Source organism: Lolium perenne, chromosome 5 (genome assembly GCF_019359855.2).
Source record: "Lolium perenne isolate Kyuss_39 chromosome 5, Kyuss_2.0, whole genome shotgun sequence".
Taxonomy (NCBI): Eukaryota; Viridiplantae; Streptophyta; class Magnoliopsida; order Poales; family Poaceae; genus Lolium; species Lolium perenne.
In genome coordinates, this window is record NC_067248.2 from 84399982 (window position 1) to 84425320 (window position 25339).

At 42.2% G+C, this 25339-nt stretch overlaps 1 protein-coding gene across 2 annotated transcripts; it reads right to left on the minus strand.

The window, feature by feature from the left end:
* Window positions 1-4544: 4544 nt before the first annotated feature.
* Window positions 4545-19527, minus strand: LOC127300714 (protein transport protein SEC24 B). Of its 2 annotated transcripts, none has more exons than XM_051330873.2 (24): window positions 18695-19527; window positions 17863-18099; window positions 17665-17739; window positions 17483-17581; window positions 16787-16898; window positions 16313-16440; window positions 15857-15976; window positions 11542-11622; window positions 10559-10636; window positions 10368-10460; window positions 10092-10146; window positions 9476-9552; window positions 9265-9336; window positions 9087-9170; window positions 8404-8523; window positions 8241-8309; window positions 7582-7659; window positions 6175-6313; window positions 5869-6033; window positions 5632-5777; window positions 5362-5541; window positions 5183-5271; window positions 5045-5076; window positions 4545-4964 (listed from the first exon to the last, which is right to left on the minus strand). In XM_051330873.2, the coding sequence occupies exons 1-24, from the start codon at window positions 19412-19414 to the stop codon at window positions 4858-4860; spliced, it is 3156 nt and encodes a 1051-aa protein (XP_051186833.1). In that variant the 5' UTR covers window positions 19415-19527; the 3' UTR covers window positions 4545-4857. The 2 variants fall into 2 exon arrangements, with proteins under 2 accessions (XP_051186833.1, XP_051186832.1); XM_051330872.2 differs by having other exon boundaries at window positions 5362-5559.
* Window positions 19528-25339: the final 5812 nt, after the last annotated feature.

Genomic DNA, 25339 nt, shown 5'->3' on the forward strand with positions numbered 1-25339 from the left:
ACCTCCGTCATGGCAGACGAAGGACACAGCCGAAAGCCGTCGCAGATGTGCACAGGCTCCGCCGTGGCTGGAGAAGAGGACCCTCGTCCGGTGCCAGAGACTGAAGGGAGATGAGCACTGCTAGATCTAGGTCACCGCCGCCGCCGTCGGTGCGAAATTTGGCGAAGGGAAAATTTGGGAGGGGGCTAATGGAGAGGGTAACCGAAGAGTGAGGTTACCCCTACCTTTGCCGCGCAACGCCGCTGGGATTTCGGCTTCTCCTGCCATGCCGAGGCAGAGCTCCCGCGCGAACAGCGTTGTCGATTTTCATCTCGCCAAGGCCTGGCCCTGGAGAAACTATCAAACTGGGCGTTCCTCCGGGTCCTGTCCCAGGGGTGCTTTAAAACCCGTGCTATGCAAGAACGTAAGTGCGCCCATGGAACCAAACGGCCCGCAATTTGCTAGGCCGATGCGAGCCAAGGGGCGCCCAGGCAACCAAATGCGCCCTAAAAAAAATTGCACGTATGAGATGATGAAAAATAAATACTTCAAGTGTCCTTATTTTCCTGGATCGCATAGATGCCTTCAAAAGATATCAAAGCATTATCAGTAATCAGTCTTCCTAGTAATCAATCTTCCCGAAATGAAGGCGCTCTGGGTTGGAGAGATTATATCATTCAGTACTGGTATCAACATGTTTAGTATGTACTTTGAAACAACTTTATAAATAACATTGCAAAGACTAATCGGTCTGTAATCCCGGAGTGATTCTGGGTTTTGGTTTTTTGGAATCAACACAATAATTGTAACGTTCACTCCCTCTGGCATGATCTCAGTGGCAAAGAATTGTTTCACTTCCCTTATGACATCTTGCTTTAGCTTGCCCTCAATTTCTTTGTAAGAAGCGCGCTGGAAAGCAATCAGCCTCCGGGGCTTTTAATGTCCCAATCTGGAATAAGGTTGTGCTAATCTCTTTACATAAGGCATCATTTGTCAGTTGATTGATCTGCGGCTCAATGATATTGAGAATGATCTCAGGCTGAACATTTGTATACGCCTTGTATAGATCTTTGAAGAAACTAGTTGCTAGTTGCTAGTTCGCCCATCTTTTTCATATTATCTATGATTGTGTCATCTTCTGTTTTCAGCTTGGAGATTGTGTTTTTCTTCTTTCTCCAAGTTAACTTCCTGTGAAAGAATTTTGTATTTATTTTCGTACTTTTGGTTGCGTTGGCTAGTGCATGAAGCTTGACATGGTATCAGAGCCCAGTGTCTCGAGTCCTAGCTTCCGCCCTATATGCTCCACCCCTATGTCTGCCGCGTATAAGCGCATTCATACATGTGACACTGCTTTTCATGTGTTGACCTCCTCTTCTCTTCTTCTGGTCACACGTGAGGAGGGGTGTTGAGATGTATAAGTGGATTGCCTAGCCCGCCCGAACATGGAAAGAATTAGAGGTATAGCTCAAGAGACATATATGTGAACTCCGAGAGGGCAACAATAATTTTAGGACAAATTACGAAAGCGAGGACTCGAACTCGAGACCCTAGGCTCTTATACCATGTCTTGTCTGTGTTATGGATTTCATTATTGTTTACTCATATATAGTTAATTGTCATCATGCTCTTTTATTGATCCATGTTGTCATTCTAACCAGGGGCTAACCAGATGCCTCCGGAAGTATCCTCGCTCAAGACGGCTGCAGAAGCATTAAGATCAGATATTGGACATGCAACAAGTAACAGAAGAATTTTGTGTGATATTGCTCATACGTTTCCAATGGAATTTCCTCTTTTTGCCGCAAAGCCAGCAAAAACTCCTATTAGATCGATAAGCAATGCTGATTGGAAGGCACTTGTGAAGGCTTGGAAATTAACCCCGAAGGATGGTCTGCTTCTCTATGACCTTGCCGCTCGTGGAACCTTCAACCCTGAAGGTGGTACTACCATGCCAAAAGAAAGTCCTGCCAGTTCAATTAGCAATGCAGATTGGAACGAACTTGCGCGGCAGTGGGAGGTATCCCATGGGCAGCTACACCTGATATTGCAGCTGGTGGACACCTCAATCTTGAAGCTGCTACTGCCATGCCAAAAGATTTAGATATGTTGCTACCTGATCTTGCAGCCAGTGGACACCCCAATCCTGAAGCTAGTACTGCCATGCCAAAAGCTGAAACGTGTGTAGTGCTCGCCATCAGATTCCCTTGAGTATCCTCAGATGTAATGGTGTAATTGTAATTGGTAGTGTTTTCGTGGTGAACTATTCTTGTTTAAATTGTATCTAAGACTTACTAGACCCATGAACTGATCTTATTGGCAATGCAAGATCAGGTTAATTATATTTTGCATTATGTCTTTTGCGTGAATGAACATATGAGAAAAGACAATTAGGTGAAAAGTGTGAATTAGACTCCTACTAGTCATCGAAGGTGCATCTATCATTGATGAAAACTTGAGCTGAAAACATCGGTATCATCTATGCATATCATTGTCATGTATATTCTATTATGTGCAGCCTATTACTGCCGGCTCTTCCTCTTTGATGATCTATGTAAATCTTGTACTATGATCTTAAGGTTAATATATCTTCATGTTAAAAAAAAGGTGTATCTATCGACCGTGCGTTTGCATTCCCTACGTCGGCTTTGGGCCGTGATCTATCTTATATACCCATCCCCACTTATTCGGAGATAATTATTTTAGGACGGAGATAGTAATAGTATATGCTAGGGACTTTTATCAAAAAAACATGCCAGCTGTGGTTGCAACCTGCCGACCTGAAGAAGTGGTTATTCAGGCCAGAAAGGATAGCCAGGCTGCAAGCAATGGCGGACGGCGGTGATGGACCTGCTCGGGTGCCGGCAATGGCAGACCGACAGTTATATAATCCCGCCTATAAAAAGGGCCCATGAGGCGAACTTGAGTAGAGGAGGTATGGGTAATCGATCTGGGCCGAAATATAATTTTCCACGAATTAGTCTAGGCCCCCAATCTAGCTTTGAATATAAGCTGGGCTCCTATGTAGGCTTGTTTTGAATCGACTAAATAGGCCTTGGCCATTACTCACCCAATTTGGCCCAAAGACACCTGGATGCGGCTACGTTCCTACCAACTTGGATGAAGCTATCAACGTTGATCCACCGATGGACGGCTGAAGATCACCAATGAGTAGCTGTTGAACTTTACAACTGTAACCTTATCACCTTAACTTCTTTCTTCCTTGTCATGTAGTTGTACTCGCCTATATACTCTAGGATTCCTGCATATATACTCAATTCCCCCTCCGGGTCCGGCATCAATGTAATAGAGCATCTCCAATCGCGTCTCCCAAACCGTCCCCAAACGGCGCCAGATCGAGCGTTTGGGGGACGTGTTTCGTTCGTGTCGTGTTTGGGGGATGTCGCTCCCCAGCCGCGTCCCCCAAACGCGCCCCCAAAACATAAAAATTAAGTTTAATAGATAGAACAAAACTCTGTACTAATATTCAAATCGGTGCAACATAAAAAAATTACATATAAAAACTTCGAAAAAATATAATCAAATTACATATAAAAAAATTTAACTACTTCCTCTTCTTTGATGGCCCCGCCTCGTCGTCCTCATCACGGTGGCGCTTCCTGCTCGTCACCTCTTCCGAAGAGGCGGTGTCGGTCGACGCGTCGGAGGAAATTGTGTCCTCCTCATCGTCGACGGTGCTCGCCGGCTGCGCTTTGGCCTTGGTCTTCGCTTTCGCGTCCGCCTCCACCTTCGCCCGTGCCGCCGCCGCCGTCGCCTCCTCAGACCCTTCCTCCTCCGCCTCCTCCTCCACGGCATGTCATTCCTCCGCGTTGTCCAGTGGCGGCGCCGCTGCTGGGCATTCGGACTCTGTCGCACCAATGGCACCATCCTGGAGACTTGCCCTCGATGTCGGTGTATGATGGAAGCCCAGAGATGTAGCTCATCGTGAGAAGCTTGGATGAATGTCAGCCGGTTGAAGATCCAAAAGCGCCTATGTACGGGTCTTATTGAGCGCGCATGAACGGCGACGCAGAAATCAAAGAGAGCGGCGGTTACTCTTCTGAGGAGTTCGCGCTCCATTCCGTCGGTTGGCGCGTCAATCGACGCGGTTGCCAATGCGGTTCTCCTTCCCGGCAACTGCACCGTCGCTACGTAGACGGCAGTTGAGCGTCCGAGCCGCTGACGCGTCGGGCACGCGCCTCCTCTCCTCTCATTTCGTTGTGTCCGGCGTGCCCCAAGCGTCCCCTGTGTAGCGGGGACGGGCTCGAAGCGCCGTACACCGTATTGGGCCTCGCCGGACAAAAAAGACCTTTGTTTTGTAGCGCGCAGCTGGGAACAATTTTTTGTCCGACGCGTCGCAAATCCTTTGGGGAACGGTTTGTGGGACACGACCTTTGGCTACATTTGGGGAACGATATATGAAGATTTTTTCTTCAGAATTTTTTGAAACACAAAAATATGATTATTAATTTATTTGAAAAACGAGATCACTGGTGCTCATGTGCACCAAATCTCCATCCATGAAATAGGCACTCTCCCCTTTTGTCTCCTGAAATAGTGATACCAACTTGACCTCTAGAATTCTCGGATGCTTCTTTTATCAACATAATAGAGATGTCGTTCACAAAGGGAAGATAAACAATCTCACAATCTAAATACATCAAGCCAGACTCATCCCTGTACAGGCATATTAGCCTACACCAAAACCAACTTTGTATAAGAAGAGATTGTGGAATCCTGAAAATATGCAACTCTCGAAACACCAATGGGGTTGTGCTTCAGAGAGGAACTGCTTCATTCCTTTTTGCTATATATCCACATGAGAAAATCAATTTCTTCTGGATTGGTACCAACCATATCACAGCAATTAGGCAGGTCACGTCAGGTCATCTTGCTCTGGATTTGCCGATGAACATGTACAAGGAACTCTACATAGGAAAGGCCACCGGGTGCCTTGTCCTCGACCAGCAGTGAACGGAAGAAATCTCCTGCAGATACAGAAACGAACATCAACATTAATACGTAAAAAGATATATGAGGTGTCGGGAAGAAAATAGTAAGTACTAACCAGATGGGTCACCCTTTTGGCATAGCCTCAATCTGCAAAACAGATTGAACAAGTCAAGTACTGGAGTCAAGTAGTAAGTGCTTACAGCATGGTTTTATTTAGCTGCTTACAGCATAGTTGAGAAATAACAGATAGTACCTCAAGTAAGAGCATCTCTGTCGCCTTATTTCATTCACAATTTCATTTACTTTCCTGGATAATTCATTATCAAATTGCTCCAATACCAACTGAAAAACAGTTACAAGTTACTAACCACACTTGCATATAGAATTATTTATTTATTTAATAATTTTCCAGGATAACGGTATAAGACTTACCTGATTTGGCACTCCGGCCAAAGATGAGCTACCAAATATTTGCTCTAGGGTGGCAGAGTTAACTGCATTCCCAACATAAATAAAACCATCCTCACCATTTTCCAGTAAGTAAATACCATCATCCTGTATATTCTCACTATTGAGAGTAAGGTGATTTGGAATGAGGGAATCTTCATCATCCTGCACAAAAGTCCGTAGCTAAAAAAATCAGTGACAGATCTTACCATATTTAATATGGAGTGAAACAACAGAACTTTCAGAAACATATACCCTTGACATAAGATCATGGAGCGCAATCATCCTAGGAAACACCAATGGAACAGCTAAAAACACAGAAATTGAAGAGACAATAGAGACCCAATAAGACCGATCATCTATTCTCCCATCATTTCTCAGTCCTATGCTTTTAATTAAGGCTGATACATCAAATAAAAACAATTAGTGAGGTTGTAAATATGCTCATTACAAATAATAAATAATAGCAATATTAGATGAAAGAGATCGTACCGAGAGTATACAAAGGCAGGAGTTTTAGAGCCTCTGGGAGAATTAACTGACCGGAGGAACTAACAGATGCACAATATTTACGGTAGGACTGGAGAATATTGATGCATGTACTTGTTACTTGGTCCCTAACTTGGGATGGGGAACTTGTTGGAATGCCACTTGCAGCTACACATCACAAAATATATCAGTCTACCAAAATATATTATATGATATACTTATAATTTAAAAGAACTGCTTCGCTAAAATAATTGCACAATAGGATAGGTTTATTGAGGCCCACTTTAATATAGTGAGCAGCTGATTTACCTTGCTTAACAATATACGTAAACTGCGTTTCCAGATCAGCATACCGGAAAAGGTTGCTGAGCATGCTTGTGCAAGGGAGAGAGATATTTATGACCCGTATCCTTCTTTGCCCATACACAGTGGTGTAAAGAAGCGCGCACTGAATATGCAACAAGACAAATGTCAAAACTATTAATGTAGAAACTTTGTATTATTATTTACTGATAACGTAACTTAGAGAAAATTTGAATTAAACACTGAGGATGTAATCAATTTTGAGTTTTGCCTTTTTGTTTTTGCACATCATGTGGGCTGGCATAAAGAATCTGTGAGCGAATTAGCATCACTACCACGGAAACAAAAAAAAGTACGCTTTTCAAATTGCTGACCGCCTCAGATATATACTGCAATCGTACCATGAGGTCCAGAACAAAAAACACTTGTGGGACTAGTATCACACTTGGGTTTCACCACATACTTAGATGTGTTTGGGACAGCTCCACTCCACAGATTCACTAGTGGTGTAGGTGAAGTTGTGCCAAACACCCAAAACTGTAAATTTTGGTGGAGTGAGGCTGGATCCCCTCTTTCATTTTGGTGAAGCTGGGAAAAGGTTGCTTTATCAACTCCACTTCATTGGTTTCATTACATATTGTTGCTATTACTAATTACTGATTTTGGGATAGTCATGAACCAATGAATACGACCTCTAATGCGTCGGCCCAAGAGCGATCAAGTGAAGAGCAACATATAAACAAGGGTTATTTTGCACTTCCACCAAAAAGCTCTATGTTGGGCAAGATTGAAGCTGTTTGAAACCAGTGTAAACTGGCCAGTGGGAGCTAGTTCATTTTCTTTCACGAACTCAATCTTCATTTCTAAACTAGTACAAAAAAAGAATAGGTCAAACCAGCCAAACCGTTTAGACCTTTTTTACCGCCTTTAGTTCTATGTAATGTGGATGCTATGTTAGTGTGATACACACACACTTCTTATAACTCCAGAGTCAACAGGTGGAGTGAAGCTGATGTGAAGTGGAGCTCCGAAACACCCCCAGAGAAATAGGTGACTCTACTTAGTCTAAGCACAAAAATTTGGAAGCAAATTTCTGCTGTTACTGTTAGCATGACCTAGTGGGCGAATCAGCACAGTGATGAACACAAAAATTTAGAAGCAAATTTCTGTTGTTAGTTGTTAGTGCTAGCATGACCTAGTGGGCAAATAAACCCAGTGACGAACGATCAACCATAGCTGGTTCATGATGCATGAGGCTGGTTTTCTAAACCCCGCTGTTTTTTTTTCTGGATGATACATGTAATAGTTTCAATATGTGCATATCATTGGTACTTCACCGCAAAACAAGTAGGCTCTAGTCCATACTATTGTTGAAACTGTTCCTATAACTGATGTTCTCAATTCATGCATTACCTGAAAAGCACATTCTGAATTCTCCTGAAACTTATCGTCATGCTTAAAGGTAACCATTATGGCTTTGTCGGAGTCAATCTGCAGCAGCAGAAGCATAAATTTAACAGAGCTTAGATCTGCCACATCTGAAAGAGCAACACTAAGAAAGTGAAACAGAAGATAGATACAGTAACATAAAAATTAAAATTTATTATTTTCAGCAACTATTTTTTGCTATTTAATCGAATAGTGATACTAATATGATTTTATTACCCTGTAGGCTGACATATACACATTTAAAATTGCGGCGTTTGTAGCAATAAATGCCAAGAGTGGTCATTATTATACGTCAGCTGGGTCAGTTACCTCCTAGATACAGAGAAAGACATAATCCAAAGGACATCACATTTTCCACAGAAAAGAGAGTTTAGTTTGCCTAAAATTAAGCAATGCTTGCCAAGTACTTTTGTAAACACCGGCATGGTATACTGGATGTAACCAGACAACACTTCATTACAATGGAATGCTACCAGCTGATTGTTTTAGGTACCAAGATGCATATTCTACCATTATGAGAGCAACAATGAGCATAACATAGACGCAGCACATGTGTTCACAATAGAATATGCAATGCTCGACATGCAAACAACAATTATATTGGGGCAATCTTAATTACTGACCGCAGGCAGATCAATATCAGTAGGAACACGCTTGCAGAAGTTGCCAGAATAATCTTGAACTTGAAGCCCCTTGTACACATTGAAACAGAAACAAAGAATAAGGTACTATATGACTATTGTATGAAAAGGTGGAGGAGAGGGGGGGAGGGGGGCATATGCTCACCTGGCTGCACCTGACACGCATGACAGCCTCAAACCCCTGGGGTCTACTGATATTCCATCTGAGATCATTGAAGAGTTTGGCTGGATCCGAAAGAGCAGAAAATGGAAAATAGTAGTAAACCTGCATAATTAAGGGGAGATGTCCAGATCAAATAGACAATCGAACAGCATAAGGGAGAAAGCAGAAATATCAGAAAAGATGGAACTGGAAGCTCCAGAGTTTACAAGCCTATGTGTTTGTTTTAAAATAAGAGGATATAAAGGGAACTACATGCTAAGTGTACTATCACTTTTATCATATGGTATGTTCCCTTGCTGTAAGTATATATTACAGTTGATATTAAAATGAAAATTAATTGTAGGTGCAATGCAAAACTGATACTGCAACTTGAAATAATGAAAAATCTTTTGCATAAGGGTAGCATGCATGAACATAAGACCCCAAGGCAGATAACAGATAAAGATCAATTATGAACAACGCCTTCACCCAACACAATAAAAGGCTGATCACAATTCAATAGATTAGTTAGGCCTGCACAACAGCAGGAATTTGACAGAATAATACAGTAGCTCTTTCAAATTAGCAATAATCTTATCCGAAAATAGTTTAGCTCCCCAGCATGTTAAAAATCCTACAGAATTACAAATATCAAAATCTAACATAACTATTGAAGAGAGGCATACCCGGCCACCAGTGGTACTGGGAACAACTGATATCGAAGCAATATCTGTGTATGACTGTGTGGTAAGGAACACATCTACACAAACCTGAGAAAACGAGTAGTAAAATATTGAAATATTAATTTTATTTGAATACTGAAAGTAATAAATTCTGAAACAAGCAGAAACAAATGTTGCTCACTTGATACTCAGCAAATTCTAGTGCCATCGTCTTGAGCGTCTTATCAACAGGCTGCAGGAGCTTATGTGCTTCCTGGAAATATCATGTAAGATAATAAAACATGTCAACTAAAAAAATAATTATAAAAAAAGGACACTCATGACGATATGGCATGGCAAATGTAACTTTGTGTTACATGTATTATGCAAATAACTCGAGAAATTAATCATACCTTATCTCCAGTGGAAATATTTGATCTACCTTCAGCTTCCCTGGCAGATAATGAGCCAGTCCCAACTGATGGTAGCACTGCAAGTGACAACAATGCACTGTTAATAACTGTTTTTTCCTGTTCTGGTCCAGATATGCTGATGACGTCTAATCTAACGCGAATAATAACTTCACTAATGTACTATGGCATGCTTAAAGCCGGATTCATCACTCACTCTGCTACAAGTAAACGAGCAGTTCACCAGAACAAGGAATGCTACTTGCAGCTTTTACACAAATAAGAAATTACCAACCCAGTAAGTTATATATGCAACAATGTACCTCCTTTATGATGTTAAGACTTGCATAAGATGTTGACTACATTTTTCTTTTTTTCTTTTGCAGTTATATATATTCCATCTCTCCCTTACACATGCTATCAGTACCCAGGGTGCATAGTACGTTATTTTGCAACCAAGGTTTTCTTACGTTGTTACATTCAGAATTTAAGTTTGGTATACAAAAAATTACACTGATATCAACCATCAACAAAAAAAACGACATAGAAAATGCAATGACTCATAACAGAGTAAAAACCACAAAAAAAAAGCATATTTTTTACGCCGTGCCTAAAATACCTGACTGAAACACAAGCAACTTTCCACCAGTGGGCTTCATAGCTAGGAAACTTGCCTGCATACACCATAAAAACAGAACGTAAACAAAAAAGATGGAACTATGTAAACATTTGTGATATGTTTCAACCGAAGTTAACAAGTGACTGTAGATTAAGAATTTGCAATGCAATTGTTGAAAATTGCGAAGCAGACATTAAGCAAGCATGTTAAAAACCAGCAACCCTATTGTAACAAAATGATAACGTAAAGTGGTAAGAATATTATGGGAACTACTACCTTCATAGCTGCCCCAAATGCTGAATCAGCAACCCTGTTGTTCTCAAACATGCTCGGGATGCTCTCCAGTAGTTGCTCCAGACTATCACGGCACTAAAGCCTCGAAAAAGTAAGTTTTTAGAGGTTTTTCGGGTATAGAAAGATATCTTATTTCTGTTGAAACTACTACTGTCATTTGTGCCAATACAAACCTCAGAAACTGGGAGAATTAAGTCCATCTGAAGTGGAGTATACACATCTTGGATGTCAGGAACAATAAGCATCAAAGGCTGCAAAGGACAAAAGTGTTAAAGGTACAATTTGAAAACATTGACATCTAGGCACCAGCAAACTGTCAGCACTCAGCAATACTACCTCCACATCCTAAAGCTTAAGGCTTATATTTTTTTGAAAAGTCAAACCAAGTAAAGTTTGACCAAACTTTTGGAAGAATCTATCAACAAATATAATATTTTGTAGATACCATACGAAAATATATTTCATTATCTATCTAATAATATTGATTTTGTATTTTGCATTTAATGATTTTTGGTAAAAACTTAGTCAAACTTGACATAGTTTGACTTTCTAAAAATAATATAAGCCTTAAGCTTTGGGATGGAGGTAGTAGTATTAAAATAAGCTCCTTCTGTAAGATCAAGTTGCCTTCAGAACCAGCAACAACTGTTACAGCCAAGCAGAAGGGAATACTGATTAAAACTGAGGTTGAAATTTGTCAACCTTTTGGTTCTTCTGTCACTGATTAAAACTGAGGTTGAAAGTTTATATAGAAGTGGAGTAAATCGAGACTGCATTGACAAAATTCTATTGGATTTTTCTCACATAGATTTGACATCTGAACTTAAGTGATTTGCACGATTAACCTTGTTGATTAGTAAGGCTAGTTGTATCTCCTATGACTGAGTCAGATTTGAAAAAAAAAATCAGTACTCAGAAAACTAGAAAAGAAAAAATAAGAAATATTTGTAGAAGGCGTGATACTGTCAACAGTTTATTACCCAAGATGGGGATGTTTACATCAAATGCAGGTTATAGATAATTGGCTTCTCTCTTTGCTGGGTCAAAAAGATCAGCTGTTACGATAACATAACAATATTTTGAGTTTTTACTAGCTGAATTACAAAGGGGATGATGCATTTATTAACATTGTTAGAAAACTTCTTTTGGAACAAACCTGTTGCTGAGCACGTTTCAGACTATAGAAGTGAATAGCAGAATCAAATGTTGCAATTCCAACCATAGTTCGGGGACCTTCCTAGAAAAGTGAAAACAAATGTCAACACAATTTCAAGTGGTCCAATATCAATATGGTTCAGCAAAGTAAAGAAAAATAATAAATAACACACCAAGTTTGCCAACACAGTGATTCAGCAAACAATAATTATGTGTGCACTCTGGTTTCAAATCTATATGTAATATATAGAGATCATGCTAAAATTCCATTATGATAGCAGCCAGAACAGCCTTGTCGAGTATATATGGGACCTGCCCATATACCTACGGCATGCGGACCTATACCTAATCCATCCTGCTATGATCAAGGCCTAGGAGTCCACCACGGGACTTCACCAACCTACATGGTGTGCAGCACCCGGACTCCTAGATGAACCCAGGACCAACTTGGAGCGTATCATGGAAGGAGACTTTACCAAGAATTGAACAAGACGAGGAGACCTACAACTACAATTACATTTATGAAAACACCTCAGTGCAGTGGAGGATGACGACAGGATCGCTCGACGCCAATGCCATCAACAACACATATAGCCATAAACCCTAGATTGATCCATAGTGGCCGAGTTAGTCCTTCATTAACAGAACCCTCTTATAATCATCGTGTGTTCTCCATATCAATATAATCTGAGGCAGGAGTAGGGTTCTCCCATCAGATCGGGGGCCCGAACCTGGGTAAAACATTGTGTCTATCCTAACCTGTTGGCCTAGCAATCTTACCGTAAAAATAGATGTACTCACGATCCTCGGAGTATGGTTGCCGAGGATCCTAGGTTCAATCCGTCAACAGGCCTGGTATGACCAATTAGAGCAGGAAACCAAACTATCAAATATGTATAAATAGGGCAGGATGCATAGATCTAGGACGAAAGCAAAACCAAGAAGCACTAGCCACAAAAGAACAGGGAAACGAGGGTATGGCACCAAGCGACATCTCAGTGTCATCCATATTCTTAAGCAACGGCATTCCGACCTCCGACTGGTATGACCCTGGTTGGCTGCACTGTTGCAATTAACAGCAGCTTGCCCCTAAGGTTCAGTATACTGGAGTTTGAGGCTTAGGCTTGTTTGGCCAGCCCAAGTATCCACCGTGCTATGTTCCCTAGGCTTGTGGCTTAATATACAGCATAGTAAGTAGGTTAATCTATGATTTCTTCCTCGCAAGTATTTAAAAATACTATTATTTTACCGAAACCGGACCAGCACTATTTATTGAACTGGTACAGGTGCATTCCATTCCAAAGAGCAAAACAAAATGAATTGGCAATTATGATATATATAGATTGCTTTCACATCTCAAAACGTGAGCATTAAACCCTTCCAAGACCTCTATATAGATATAGATTGCTTTCACATCTCAAAACATGAGCATTAAACCCTTCCAACACCTCATTATTGTGAGGAAAGCAATGTCTAGAACAAGGTTCAAACCTCAAAGAACCAGAAGGGACATTAGTTTACCATATAACCATCAAAAATGTAAGTGATCACAGAGTTACCATCTAACCATCAAAAAGGTCAGTGGTCACAGATATTCAAATTGACACCTGGGTGCATGTGAGCCCGGTATCCAAGCACCTCATGTGTCTTGAGATTCAGTCCAGGCAGTGTATATGGGGTTGTACATATATAGGCGTTGTATTGACTACTTTGGCTGTTCAGAAACTCGGCACACTATGCACCAATCCAAGGGCAAGCAGACTTGTGGACCCTACTGACAAACTTTTGCATGTACCGTAACTGACCGACAGTTTTGCTATCCGTCCTCTCATTGAATGATCCCACAAACTTTTCCATGCCACAATCAATTAAAACATGGTACTAATAAGGGTGTCATAATATATACTCCCCCCTTATCAAAATGTAGTGCATATAAGATTTTTTTAAGTCAAACGATGTAAAGTTTGACCATGTATGTAGAAAAAGGTATGAATATCTAGAATACCAAATCAATACCATTATGCTTCATTTGGATGTTTGCTTTGAGCCTTGGAGCTGGACATTCAGTCTCAATATCTAGGCCCAGATCCGATAGGCAAAAACAATATAGGAGAGCGAACCTACTGGGGTAAGGCTAGACCTCGATGTGTATTCACTCGCTCCGCACCGAGTCTTGACTTCTCGTCCTCCCTGCGCTCACGAACTCGCATCACTCAGCAAAACCTAGAACCGGCACAGGAACCCTGCCCTCTTCTGCCTCAGAACGGTGCCCCACGGACTCACTCTATCTTCTGGTATTCCTCTCCCGCCTCTCTCGTTTGTGCCGCAGGAGTACAGGACGCAGCCCTCCCCTACACCTGAGCTAGGATGTCACCTGTTTCTCCTCTATCCCTATTTCCTTGCTCGACCAGCATGGTTGTGATGTGTTGTTGCATGCTTTGTGCTGATGCTTTGCCTGTGATTGTGTTGGCTTGATTGACATGATTTGATGACTGATTTGAGTGCTACTTGTTGTCAATTTCTGAAATATTGTTACTACAAATTGCATGCCATGCTAATAAAATTGATCTACATTGTAGTTGCAAGATGTCAGACGAGTTAGCCATGGTTTCTTACATAACGGAAGAAAACAAAAGAAGAAAGACGAAACGGATTGTGTTGATGAAACAATACTTTGAATCCACTATTCTTGTGATGGCATACCTAGTATCTTAGTACGCACGTGGGACCAACGGATTTAGGGAGCTTTACCAATGATGAGCATAAACACTCTATTAGAAAGTACTTGCTGAAAGATATGTACAATGGGACTGAAGTTGCATGCTATGATCAGCTCCGTTTAACAAAAAGAAATTTTCATGACTTGTGCACTATGTTGCGTAAGAAGTGTGGTTAACGTGAATATGTAAGTTGCTGTGGAAAAAAAAAAGAGTTGCCTTACAAATGCCCCGGGTTAGAGCATCTCCAGTCGCGTCCACAAAACGACGTACAGGGCGCTGCAGCTATGTGCCACGTTTGGGGGACACCCGTTCCCAATCACGTCCCCGAACGGCGTGTTATATTTTACGAAGTTGAATGAAAAACGCCTAAACTGAAACTAAGCCTAGGCCCCGTTGACGGTCGATGTCCTGGATCTGGACTCGAACCTGCTCTAGGTCTGCCGGCTCTGGACCGTTGTTCCATTCCTCCTCTTCCGCCTGCTCCGCCGCAAGCTCCGCCACCTACTCCACCGCCACCTCGTGTTCAGCGTCAGCGTCGAACTAAGCTTCATGCGTCACAAACCATACCATGTCGTTGACGCTGAACTCGGGCTAGGGCAGAGGCAGCGCAGGCTCGGCCAGCGGTGGAGACAGAGGGGGTGGCGGCGAAGAGGTGCCGTCCTGCGGCCGAGCATGGAGGAGGTAGCGTCGTGGCGGCGTGTAATTTTCGTGGAGGTGGAGGGTCTTGTGCTACGGCTGCGCTTGTGGTGGTGACTTGGATGGAGGACGGGTTTTATAGGCATATGCAGCGCTAGAAGTGGCGGAGAAAGGGTGGGAAGAGGAGGACAAAGGGCAGGAAAGGCAGTGGGGCATTAACGCCGGCGGTGCCACGTGGAGAAGGGGCAGCAACGACGAGACGTCACGCCTGCCTCCGCCTTGGAAACCGTGTTGCCATTATGGAAAGGGTGCCGCATGCGTGACGTCTCGTAGTTGTACATGAGAACTTAACGCATGAAATGCCACGGCGCTGATGAACATCGACAAGGCACAGGTCCTGTCAGGTCTAGCTATGATCCACGTGCTCCAGCAGTCAGAGCCCCAGTCACCGGAGTCGAGGGAGAAAACTAATCTGGGGCCCCTAACAGTCACATCAAAGGAAATGACCTTCTCCCCCGGACATAGAATCCCATTGCCAGAAGCTAACATCCTTGTTTGCGATCGGACACCTAGAACTAGTACCATCCCCGTCAGTTTCTCCACCAGGGAGATCAAGAGGAAGGAGATGTGAGATTAGGAAATTCGTGAGACAAGAGATAGAGAGAGAAGAGGTGGACAGCAGGTACGCTCAGGACATAAAACACCACCCTCAACAGATCGCACAATTAAAGAAATCATGGCTCGGAACTATGACCATGCCCAATTCAGTTCGCCAAGGATGACAGGTTCAAGAAGACTCGATTTCAAGGTGAAAAAAAGCATAACTGTTCTGCTATGATAAAGTCGCATCAACATGATATTATGGAACATATAAGAAACCTTAGGAAGTATTTAACGCACTAAGCTCATACAATGATTATATTGTATATTGCCAATGTACAGAATAACACATAGACTTACAGGAAGATCGGAAAGAGCCTGGGATATTGCACTGCAAGCCGCAGCAGTTGCACCAGTATGTACAGCATTCATTGAGACATCAACGAGGAAGAAATACACAGCTGGCATTGGTTCCCGGACCTGAAAAGAATGAAGTCATTATCACTATTGTGATACCAAATGAAAAACCTAAAATATAAATTATGTGAAACTATAATATGAAAATTCTGCAGACATGGAGCAAAGTATGTGTAAGTCATCCTGCTTACATGCTGGTTAAACAAAGTAACTAAATCATCTATATATGCATAAGAGATATACTAGTACTCCCTCCTTGCCAAAATATAGTGCATATAAGCTTGACCAAGTATGTATGTAGAAAAAAAATATGAACATGTAGAATATCAAATCAACGCCATTAGATTCCTCCTAAGACTAAGAGGAGGCGACAAGGACACTAACAAGGCATGGGCATACCAGAAACTCCTTGCTGGCAATGAATTCAACTGTTCCCCTGCATAACTCAGGCCTGTCATCAGCATCACGCCGCCTACCATCAGGCCCTAAGTTGCACAGGTACTCCCTTGGAGTATCATTGCTAAATCCTGCATGATATGTGTACCTTGTTAAATGCTAAGTAGATTTAACTGCAAAATTAATTTAATAATATTTGATAGCGAATAATTGCAAAAGCTATGAACCAAAAGTGATAAAACAAATCTTGAAGCAGAGAAATATTAAGAGGGTTGGTGCAAGCATTACAAGGATGCTGAATTTTACTAGTCTCGCCTTCTCAAGGAAGATAAGAAGACAACATCAGACTTTAAAATGATATAATTTAATTTAATATGAACATGGTTTACTGGCAAAGAATAAAAACATTTCCAGTGGCCGCTTGAAATCATAGAAAAGCTGAACTACACATCAAACTAGCAAGTCGTAGTCCCTTACCACATAAGTTACAGATGAAGTTTTTTCCTTGATCAACAAACCTCATGAAAGGATTTATGTATGCTTTGCAGCGAGAACACCTGATAGGGCCCATCTCTCCGAAGTCCACAAGCTAAATTAAGAAACAGTGTCAAGTTCAAAGAAAAATGAATAAAATTTATCAACAGAACAGATTCATATTCAGTGCTTCAGAGCTGTCTGTGCAGGTAAAGAAAATGGAAGGGGTCAAAACTACCGCTATAGAAAAAAATAAGCATCTACAGTGTTTTCAGTAAGTACTGCAGCATTTTCTTACTAATGCTTGATAATTATTGTGTTAATTCATTGGCGAAGAAGTTCAGGGGGCGACTGCCTTCTCCAAAATAAGCGGGCAAAATTTCATGCCATCAAGTTGTTGCAGTGGTAGGTTTTACTTGGATGCAATTAGATGGACTAAAGATTGCAATGCAGACAATGGTTAGCTATTGCGCAAGAAGATGATTGTGTCCTGTTAGTACCCAATATTTAACATAAGATGACAGCATATATTTAACATTAAGATGACAGCATATATTTAACATTAAGATGACAGCATATATGTTTTCACACAAATGACATTCTAATATTTTTTGGTACAAGGGCACAGATCAGTATTACCATCACTTGTGCAGATTAATGTTTCTGTGGGTTACTTTAAGTGCATAAACTGAGAAGTACCTGTATAGGCTCCTCGGAAGGATGAGGAAGAGCAAAAGGTTGCACCATTAAAGCCAATGGCATTCCTGATGTTGTCACGAGATCACCTGTACATGGTATCTAACAGAATAGGGAAAAGAAGCAATTTAGAAAGAAGAATTATGGTGGCCGGAGAAGAAAACAAAATAATGAACAAATCGAACCTGGTTCATGGTGCATCTCATTAAACGAGGACTACAGTTGCCAGTGTCCTTCACAATAAACTCACTTGATGCAGCCTACAATCAGCAGCAATGGTGTTAGATGAAATAGAAGTACAGGACCAGTATAGTTAGTGAGAACCATCTGGAGACAGTGTTGTCAAAGTAGACATACATATTGCTAGTTACAGATACACATACCGGTGGAACAGCTGCTTGGCCACCTTGTCGGGTCTCAAAAATGACGACTGATGTCTCAGCAATAGGACGCGGAATCTGGTTAGGGTCAATTTTGGATGGGGTAGACACCTGGGCTCCAGCATGGGGTGAGTATGGCATGGTGGGTGTGGACGGTATCCCTTGGCCTGCAATGGGCTGCATGCCACCAGGCATGACAGGCATTCTCATGGATGGCTGCAAACCACCAGGCAGGACTCCCTAAAAGTTGAACAAGATCAGCTTAAGGGAATAAAGTTGAAGCTCTGACAATATAAAGAAGGAAACTTTCAGGCACCCCATCCACCAAACAAACCCAAATGGAAATTATATTTCTTGCCATTGAACTAGTAGGGATCAGCCATATAAACAGAACACCTCAAGGGCAGAAATGAGGCTCCATGCATCATCATAATAACTTAATTATTTACCCGCAAAAAGAAATAAACTTAATTATGTAAGGTGTGTGGTATCCCAATAAAAAGTTGTAATGGAAACGAAATACATATGTTTCATGAAAATTGTGATCATCAATCATTTAGGTCAATAGTTAGGTATGTCATCGTATATTGGTCAATTCTTCACTAGTCTAGAATATCCATACACATGTATGTTTCAATTGTCTTCAAATGAGGTTGAAACATAAATCACAAGTTTCCAGACTGACACTTCATGTGCAACTAACAGTTCAAGTGCTTCAGTTGCACACAGCTTTGGTTCCATATTGACCCACTAAAAGTCTCTTGATAAGTCGTTAAAAAAATGATCTTCCTTTTTTAAGACTTTGTGAAACTTAATAATAAGAAGGAACACTCACTGGTTGTGGCTGCCCTTGCCACCCTGGAGGCCCAAATGCTGGTGCACTAGCCCCTGGAACCCCCATGAATGGTGGTGGCTGAGATGCTGGTGCGGTGTGAGCCCCAAATGACGGAGGCTGCGATCCTGGTCTCTGGCCGCCAAACTGCGGCGGCCCACCATAAGGGCCCTGCTGCGGTGGACCCCCAAAGGGCGGCATGGAGTAGGTTGGCAGAGGCACTGCCCCCCCAGGTGGGCCGCCAAACAGTTGTGGCTGAGCTGCTGAATATGGTGGCAATTGAGGTGTTGCTACGAAAGGGGGAGGCTGCGAGACGGCCGCAGGTGGTCCAGCGAAGGGGGGAGGCTGGGATGCGGCGGGCGGACCTCTAAATGGCGCTCGTTGCGCCTGCGCCGGCGGCCCGGACAACGGGCCATGGAAGGGAGGCCTCTGCGGCGGCTGCAAGGGCTGCACGGCGGGTGGACCGCCAAAGGGAGGAGACTGCTGGACCGGAGGCGAAGGACTGCCGGCGAACGGGCGGGCGCCGGGAACGGGTGCCTGCGGACCTCGGATCGAGGGAGGCGCGGGGCCATTCCCTGCCGGTGGCCCGGCGGAGGCGAAGGGCGGCGGAGCGCCGGAGATCTGGAGGTTAGAGAAGGAGGCGGGGAAAGAGGAGGCGGGGCCGCCCGGGTTGGGGGCGGGAGTAGGGTTTTGCGGCGTGAAAGAGGGCGGCGGCCTCGACATGGAGGCGGCGGCGGCGGCAGCGGCGGCGGTGGCGGTCGATAGGAAGAAGATCGGGATCTGAGGAGAGTAGGCGGGGCAGGAGAAGAAGGACAGAGACTACTATGTATGTCGAAGCGATTATGGACGGTTCTTCCGGGTAGTATCGGGACGACGGGCGTGCGGGTGCGGGTGCGGGTTTTTTTATAGGGAGGCTTTGCCGGGAGCTGCTATTTGCCGACCTGGTCGGCGTGACCAGCACACCGCACATCACACACCAGCAGCAGTTTGATGGGCTACGGCCCATCATCAGGTAACTCTGCTTTCCTTTTCTCTTTTTTTTCATGTTTTTTATGTTTGTTTTCGTTTTTAGAAAATGTAAATATTTGTCAAAAATGAACATTTTTTAAATTTGAACAATTTTTGAAAACTTAAACAAATTTGAAATCATACATACCCTAATTTATTATTTGTGTGGCAAGTTCAGAGTTTTCAATGATTATACTATTGACTACAACATCCAGTTCTGCTCATCACCTGGTCATCGCCCGTGTATTTCAGCAAGCCAAATAGTTGAAGTAGCATTCCTCTTTAGTATATCCATATGGAATAGAACAACCAACCGTACATCTCTTTCACTTGCTAGGGCACTCAAACGTAACTAAAATTGTCTCCAAGAAACATAAAATATTCATATATTAGTAAACAATGATACAAAGCAAACGGGTAAGCAATTTTAAGATCTTTATTATAAAAAAATCTACATTAATGAAACTCGCAAAGGCACAATTGTAGTTCGTCTCCACTCTTCTCTTTATATCCAACAGTAATTCGTAATACACCGTACCCCGCCAAAATTATAGAATTCTCTTGAAGGTAAAAAAAAAATTGGTTTTCAAGTGCACTCTTTTTCCTAGGCACGATGCAGGATGACAATAAGATGTGGTTACTGACATACTGATCGAACATTAAACTCTATAGTTCTATTGTACAATGTTTTCACAACAAGCAAGTATAGTTTTGTACTAAATAGGATATACGTTCACAAGTCCTACTCGAAGCATGACAATGGTACCATAATATATTTCTCTTTCCTACATTGAACGGTACCTATCACACAATAAGATTATGCCAAATGTACTTGTTTTTTCATGTGCTGCCTAATGAAGTTGCCGTCAGACAGAAGATAAATTCAAGACCATACATATTTTGGAAACTTGATGTGTCGTTGCCTATTCGATGGTGCCTCGGAGGAGGGATCCTCACGAGGGGAAGAAGAAGTAGGGGTCGTAGGGCGGAGAGTCCTCGGGACGGTGGTACGCGAGTTACCCAGCTTCGAAACACCTGCATGATGACAGGGTCTACTGCTGCTTGTCTGCTATTATCTGGACGCTTTCGCGTTGTTATAATGAGTTGTGGTTGTTCCTCTAGGGCTCCCAGGATCCGTCTTATAAAAGCGCCCAGATCTAGCGTTTACACGGAGAGTCCTAGCCGTAATACAAGATGTCTAACTACAGAATATTGCATTGCCGTGCACGTCAAGGATCAGTCTTTCCTTATACGCCGTAGTGGATCCGAATACTTCATGGGCCTTCACGGATCCAACTTCTGCATAGGTAGGTTGAGATCCGGCTCCTGTTCTGGGCTGGACTTCATCCATCTTCTATCAACAGCAATTGGGCCGCCCGATGGGCCATATGCCACCATCACCATCTGTGAGCCATCCGGGCTAGCCGGATCTAGACCACGTTGTTGATATACCCATAAAGTATACCCACAACTGTAGCCCCTGAAGTTCTCCGAGATTCATTATTCATCCGCCTAACTTTGTCCAGATCCGAAAAGAATCTTGAAGAGCTTTCAAAACTTCTTTGTTTCCAACTTCAATCAACCGAAATCATTTGTTCTTCTGTAACGGTAACTTAGCAGATTTTTCGCCCACGTCGCGCACAACTTGCTCTTTTCTCGCGCTAAATTTTTGGAGATGCGAATTTTCAGCCGGAAATTTCGGTGGCGCGCAGTTAGGTCACCAGTGTCCATTTCACCGCTTTGACCTGAGACACGTTGATACGTCTCAAACGTATCTATAATTTCTTATGTTCCATGCTAGTTTTATGACAATACCTACATGTTTTATACATACTTTATATCGTTTTGATGCATTTTCCGGAACTAACCTATTAACAAGATGCCGAAGTGCCAGTTCCTGTTTTCTGTTGTTTTTGGTTCCAGAAAGGCTGTTCGGGCAATATTCTCAGAATTCGACGAAACGAAGACCAAACAGCATAATTCACCGAGACGGACCAGGACACCGAAGGGGAGACGGAGAGGAGGCCCAGGGCCCCCAGACCATAGGGCCGCGCGGGTGCCCCCCTGGCCGCGCCGGCCTATGGGGAGGGCGCCCTGGTGCCCCTCCGACGCCGCCTCTTCGCCTATAAGACCCCTCGTGACCTAAAACTTCGATACCTCTTCACGAAAACTCCAGAAAACATCCAGGGGCGCCGCCACATCGCGAAACTCCAATTCGGGGGACAGAAGTCTCTGTTCCGGCACCCTGCCGGACGGGGAATTGCCCCCGGAGTCATCTCCACCGCCGTCTCCACCGCCATCTTCACCGCCATCGCTGCCTCCATGATGAGGAGGGAGTAATTCACCCCTGGGGCTGAGGGCTCTACCGTAGCTATGTGGTTAATCTCTCTCTCTGTACTCCAATACAATGATCTCATGAGCTGCTTTACATGATTGAGATCCATATGATGAGCTTTGTATCGCTACTAGTTGTGTGCTACTCATGTGATGTTATTAAAGTAGTCTATTCCTCCTACTTGGTGTAAAGGTGATTAGTGTGTGCACCCTGTGGTTCTTGTCGTAGGCTATGATCACGATCTCTTGTAGATTGTGGAGTTAATTATCATTATGATAGTATTGATGTGATCTATTCCTCCTTCATAGTGTAATGTGGACAGTGCGTGCACTATGTTAGTTCTTGGTTTATTTTGCAATGATCTATTATGCTCTAAGGTTACTTAAATATGAATACCGAATGTTGTGGCGCTTGTTAACTCCGGCATTGAGGTGCTCTTGTAGCCCTACACAACGACTGGTGTTTGTCATCCAACAAAAGAGTGTATGTAGCACATATGAGAAGAAGTATTTATTATGCGATCAATGTTGAGAGTGTCCACTAGTGAAAGTATGATCCCTAGGCCTTGTTTCCAATACTGCAAACACCGTTTACTTACTGTTCTGTTGCATGTTTACTCGCTGCCATATTTTATTCAGATTGCTATTACCACTCATATACATCCATATTACTTGTATTTCACTATCTCTTCGCCGAACTAGTGCACCTATACATCTGACAAGTGTATTTGGTGTGTTGGGGACACAAGAGACTTTTTGCTTTGTGATTACAGGGTTGCTTGAGAGGGATATCTTTGACCTCTTCCTCCCTGAGTTCGATAAACCTTGGGTGATCCACTTAAGGGAAACTTGCTGCTGTTCTACAAACCTCTGCTCTTGGAGGCCCAACACTGTCTACAAGAATAGAAGCACCCGTAGACATCAAGCACTTTTCTGGCGCCGTTGCCGGGGAGGAAAGGTAAAAGGCTCTCATACTTTGGTTCCAGGTAACAGTACTTTTCTGGCGCCATTGTGTGTGTGCTCGAAGCTATTTCCTTTAGACTCTGCAATTACATCTTTTTGTTTCTTGTTTACACTAGTTAGGCATAATGGACAACAAAGAGCTTCTTATTCTATTTCCTGATTTAAGACATGGATGGTTTGATACAAAAATTTAAAAACCTATGGAACCTTATTTACATGATAGTAGCAATGTTATTAGTATGAATGCAATTACTGCTAATGCTATGAAGAAGTCTAAGCTTGGGGAAGCTAGTTTACATAAAAATAATCTTTTTTGCTCCTCCGCTTTGGAAGAAATATTTTGCTCTGATGATGCTTTATCTCCCATATGCGATAAATCTAATGATGCTTCTGATATTTTAAATCCACCTACTGAAAGTATTCCGTATAAAATACCTATGAAAATTATTGAACGTGTTATGGATAACCGCTATGAAGGGGATGGAACTGTCCATCCTGGAGATCATTTACTGTTTTTGCATGAATTATGCGGGTTATTCAAGTGTGCAGGTATCTCTATGGATGAAGTGAAGAAGAAACTATTCTCTATGTCATTTATGCAGTAAAGCGGCGCATTGGTATAAACTACTGAAGGACGGGCGCTCTCTTGATTGGAAGGATATTGTGCCTCTATTTTATTCCAAGTTCTATCCTCCAAGTGAAATTCACAAAGATCGAAACCATATATATAATTTCTGGCCTCATGATGGAGAGAGTATTGCCCAAGCATGGGAGAGATTGAAGACTTTAATGCTCAAATGCCCCAATCATGAGCTTCCAGGTAATATCATCATTGATAATTTCTATGCAAGACTTTCTTTTCAAAATAAGACCTTGCTGGATACTACTTGTTCTGGATCATTCACGAGCAATAAAGAAGAGTTTAAAAGGGACCTTCTTGATCGGATTAAGGAGAACGCTGAAGATTGGGAGAACGACAAAGGTAAAGAGTCAGGTATAAACTATGATTATGAATGCATTGAAACTTTTATGAATACTGATAAATTTCGAAATATGAGTGCTACTTATGGTCTTGACTCTCAAGTTGCTGCAAATCTTTATAAAACCTTTGCTTCTCATTTAGAATTGCCTAAAAAGAATTTTGATAAGTATCATGAACCTTTTAAAGAGGCTTGCATGAAGAATGACATTGTTGTTAATGATTGCAATAAGCATGCTCAAACTCCTAAGAATGCTATTTCCTATAAGCATGTTAATTTTTGTGGAATACATAGACCTTGTGGAATTAATCAAATAGAAGATGAATATTGTATCCATCACAGAAATGAAAAAACTAGAAAGTGGTCTAGAGCTCTAGATGATCTTGGAGAAAAAGTGTGTGCCCTCTATCCTTTTATTTGTGAACTTTGCCATAGAGTTGGTCATTTTAATTTTCAATGTTCCTCCAATGATAATTCAAACCCCATGAGTGCTGCAAATTTGTATTGTGATGATGAAATTATTCCTAATCAGCATGATGAACTTACCTTATTTTTGAAGTGTGAAGAGTTATCAAGAAAAATTTCTTTGTTAAATATTAACGATCTTGATATTGATGATGTCCTGCATGGTTGTCTTTCTTACTGCATTAATAATTGCCATACAAATACTTACATACAGAATATTTTAGAAGATGACACCTTGCCAAAATATGATAGGACCATTTGTGTGTTTTCAATTAATTAATGAAAAGGAGGGATCCTCCCAAGTTTCTTCTATTGTTTCTAAAAGTAAATCAGGTTATGCGGACAAGCCACCCTTCAAGCCTCTTCCTCCTAAAGAAGGGAATGAGGAGAAGGAAGAGAAGAAGAAGAAGAAGAAGAAGAAGAAGGGAACGAAGAAGAAGAAGAAGAAGGAGAATAAAAAGAAAGAGGTAACGGCGTATCCCCGCGTGAACGAGATAACGCTAGGTAACCGTAAGTATGTTGCTCCTAATGATTATTGTGATAATGAATCTGAATACGATGATCTTCCTATGCCCTTTACATACATTAGCGATCATGATTTGAATGAGCAAACTACCTTTGATATTGGAAATCTCTTTGGTACTGATTATGAAAGTAATGATGATAGCATTATTCATGTCCCCTTAAACGATGATATTGAAAGCCCTAAGCTTGGGGATGTTGTGCTTGAAGATCCTATATTTGAGACTTCTACTTTTAGTGAAAATGATGATATTACATATTCAGGTTTAGATAATTGCTATAGAGATGTATATGACACATGTTACAATTATCCTTATGAAACTTGTCATAGTTATGATGGGCTTGCCAAAAACAATTCTTTTAATATGCAACTTGT

Excerpts from the sequence above, each read along its gene's own strand:
- LOC127300714 (XM_051330872.2), bottom strand. The coding sequence starts at position 19,414 with ATGTCGAGGCCGCCGCCCTCTTTCACGCCGCAAAACCCTACTCCCGCC. Across the intron at positions 10,147-10,367 it reads CATTTGGGGCAGCTATGAAG|GCAAGTTTCCTAGCTATGAA; the intron begins GTAGTAGTTCCC and ends TGGTGTATGCAG. Across the intron at positions 5,272-5,361 it reads TGGCCGGAGTGCCAAATCAG|TTGGTATTGGAGCAATTTGA; the intron begins GTAAGTCTTATA and ends ACTGTTTTTCAG.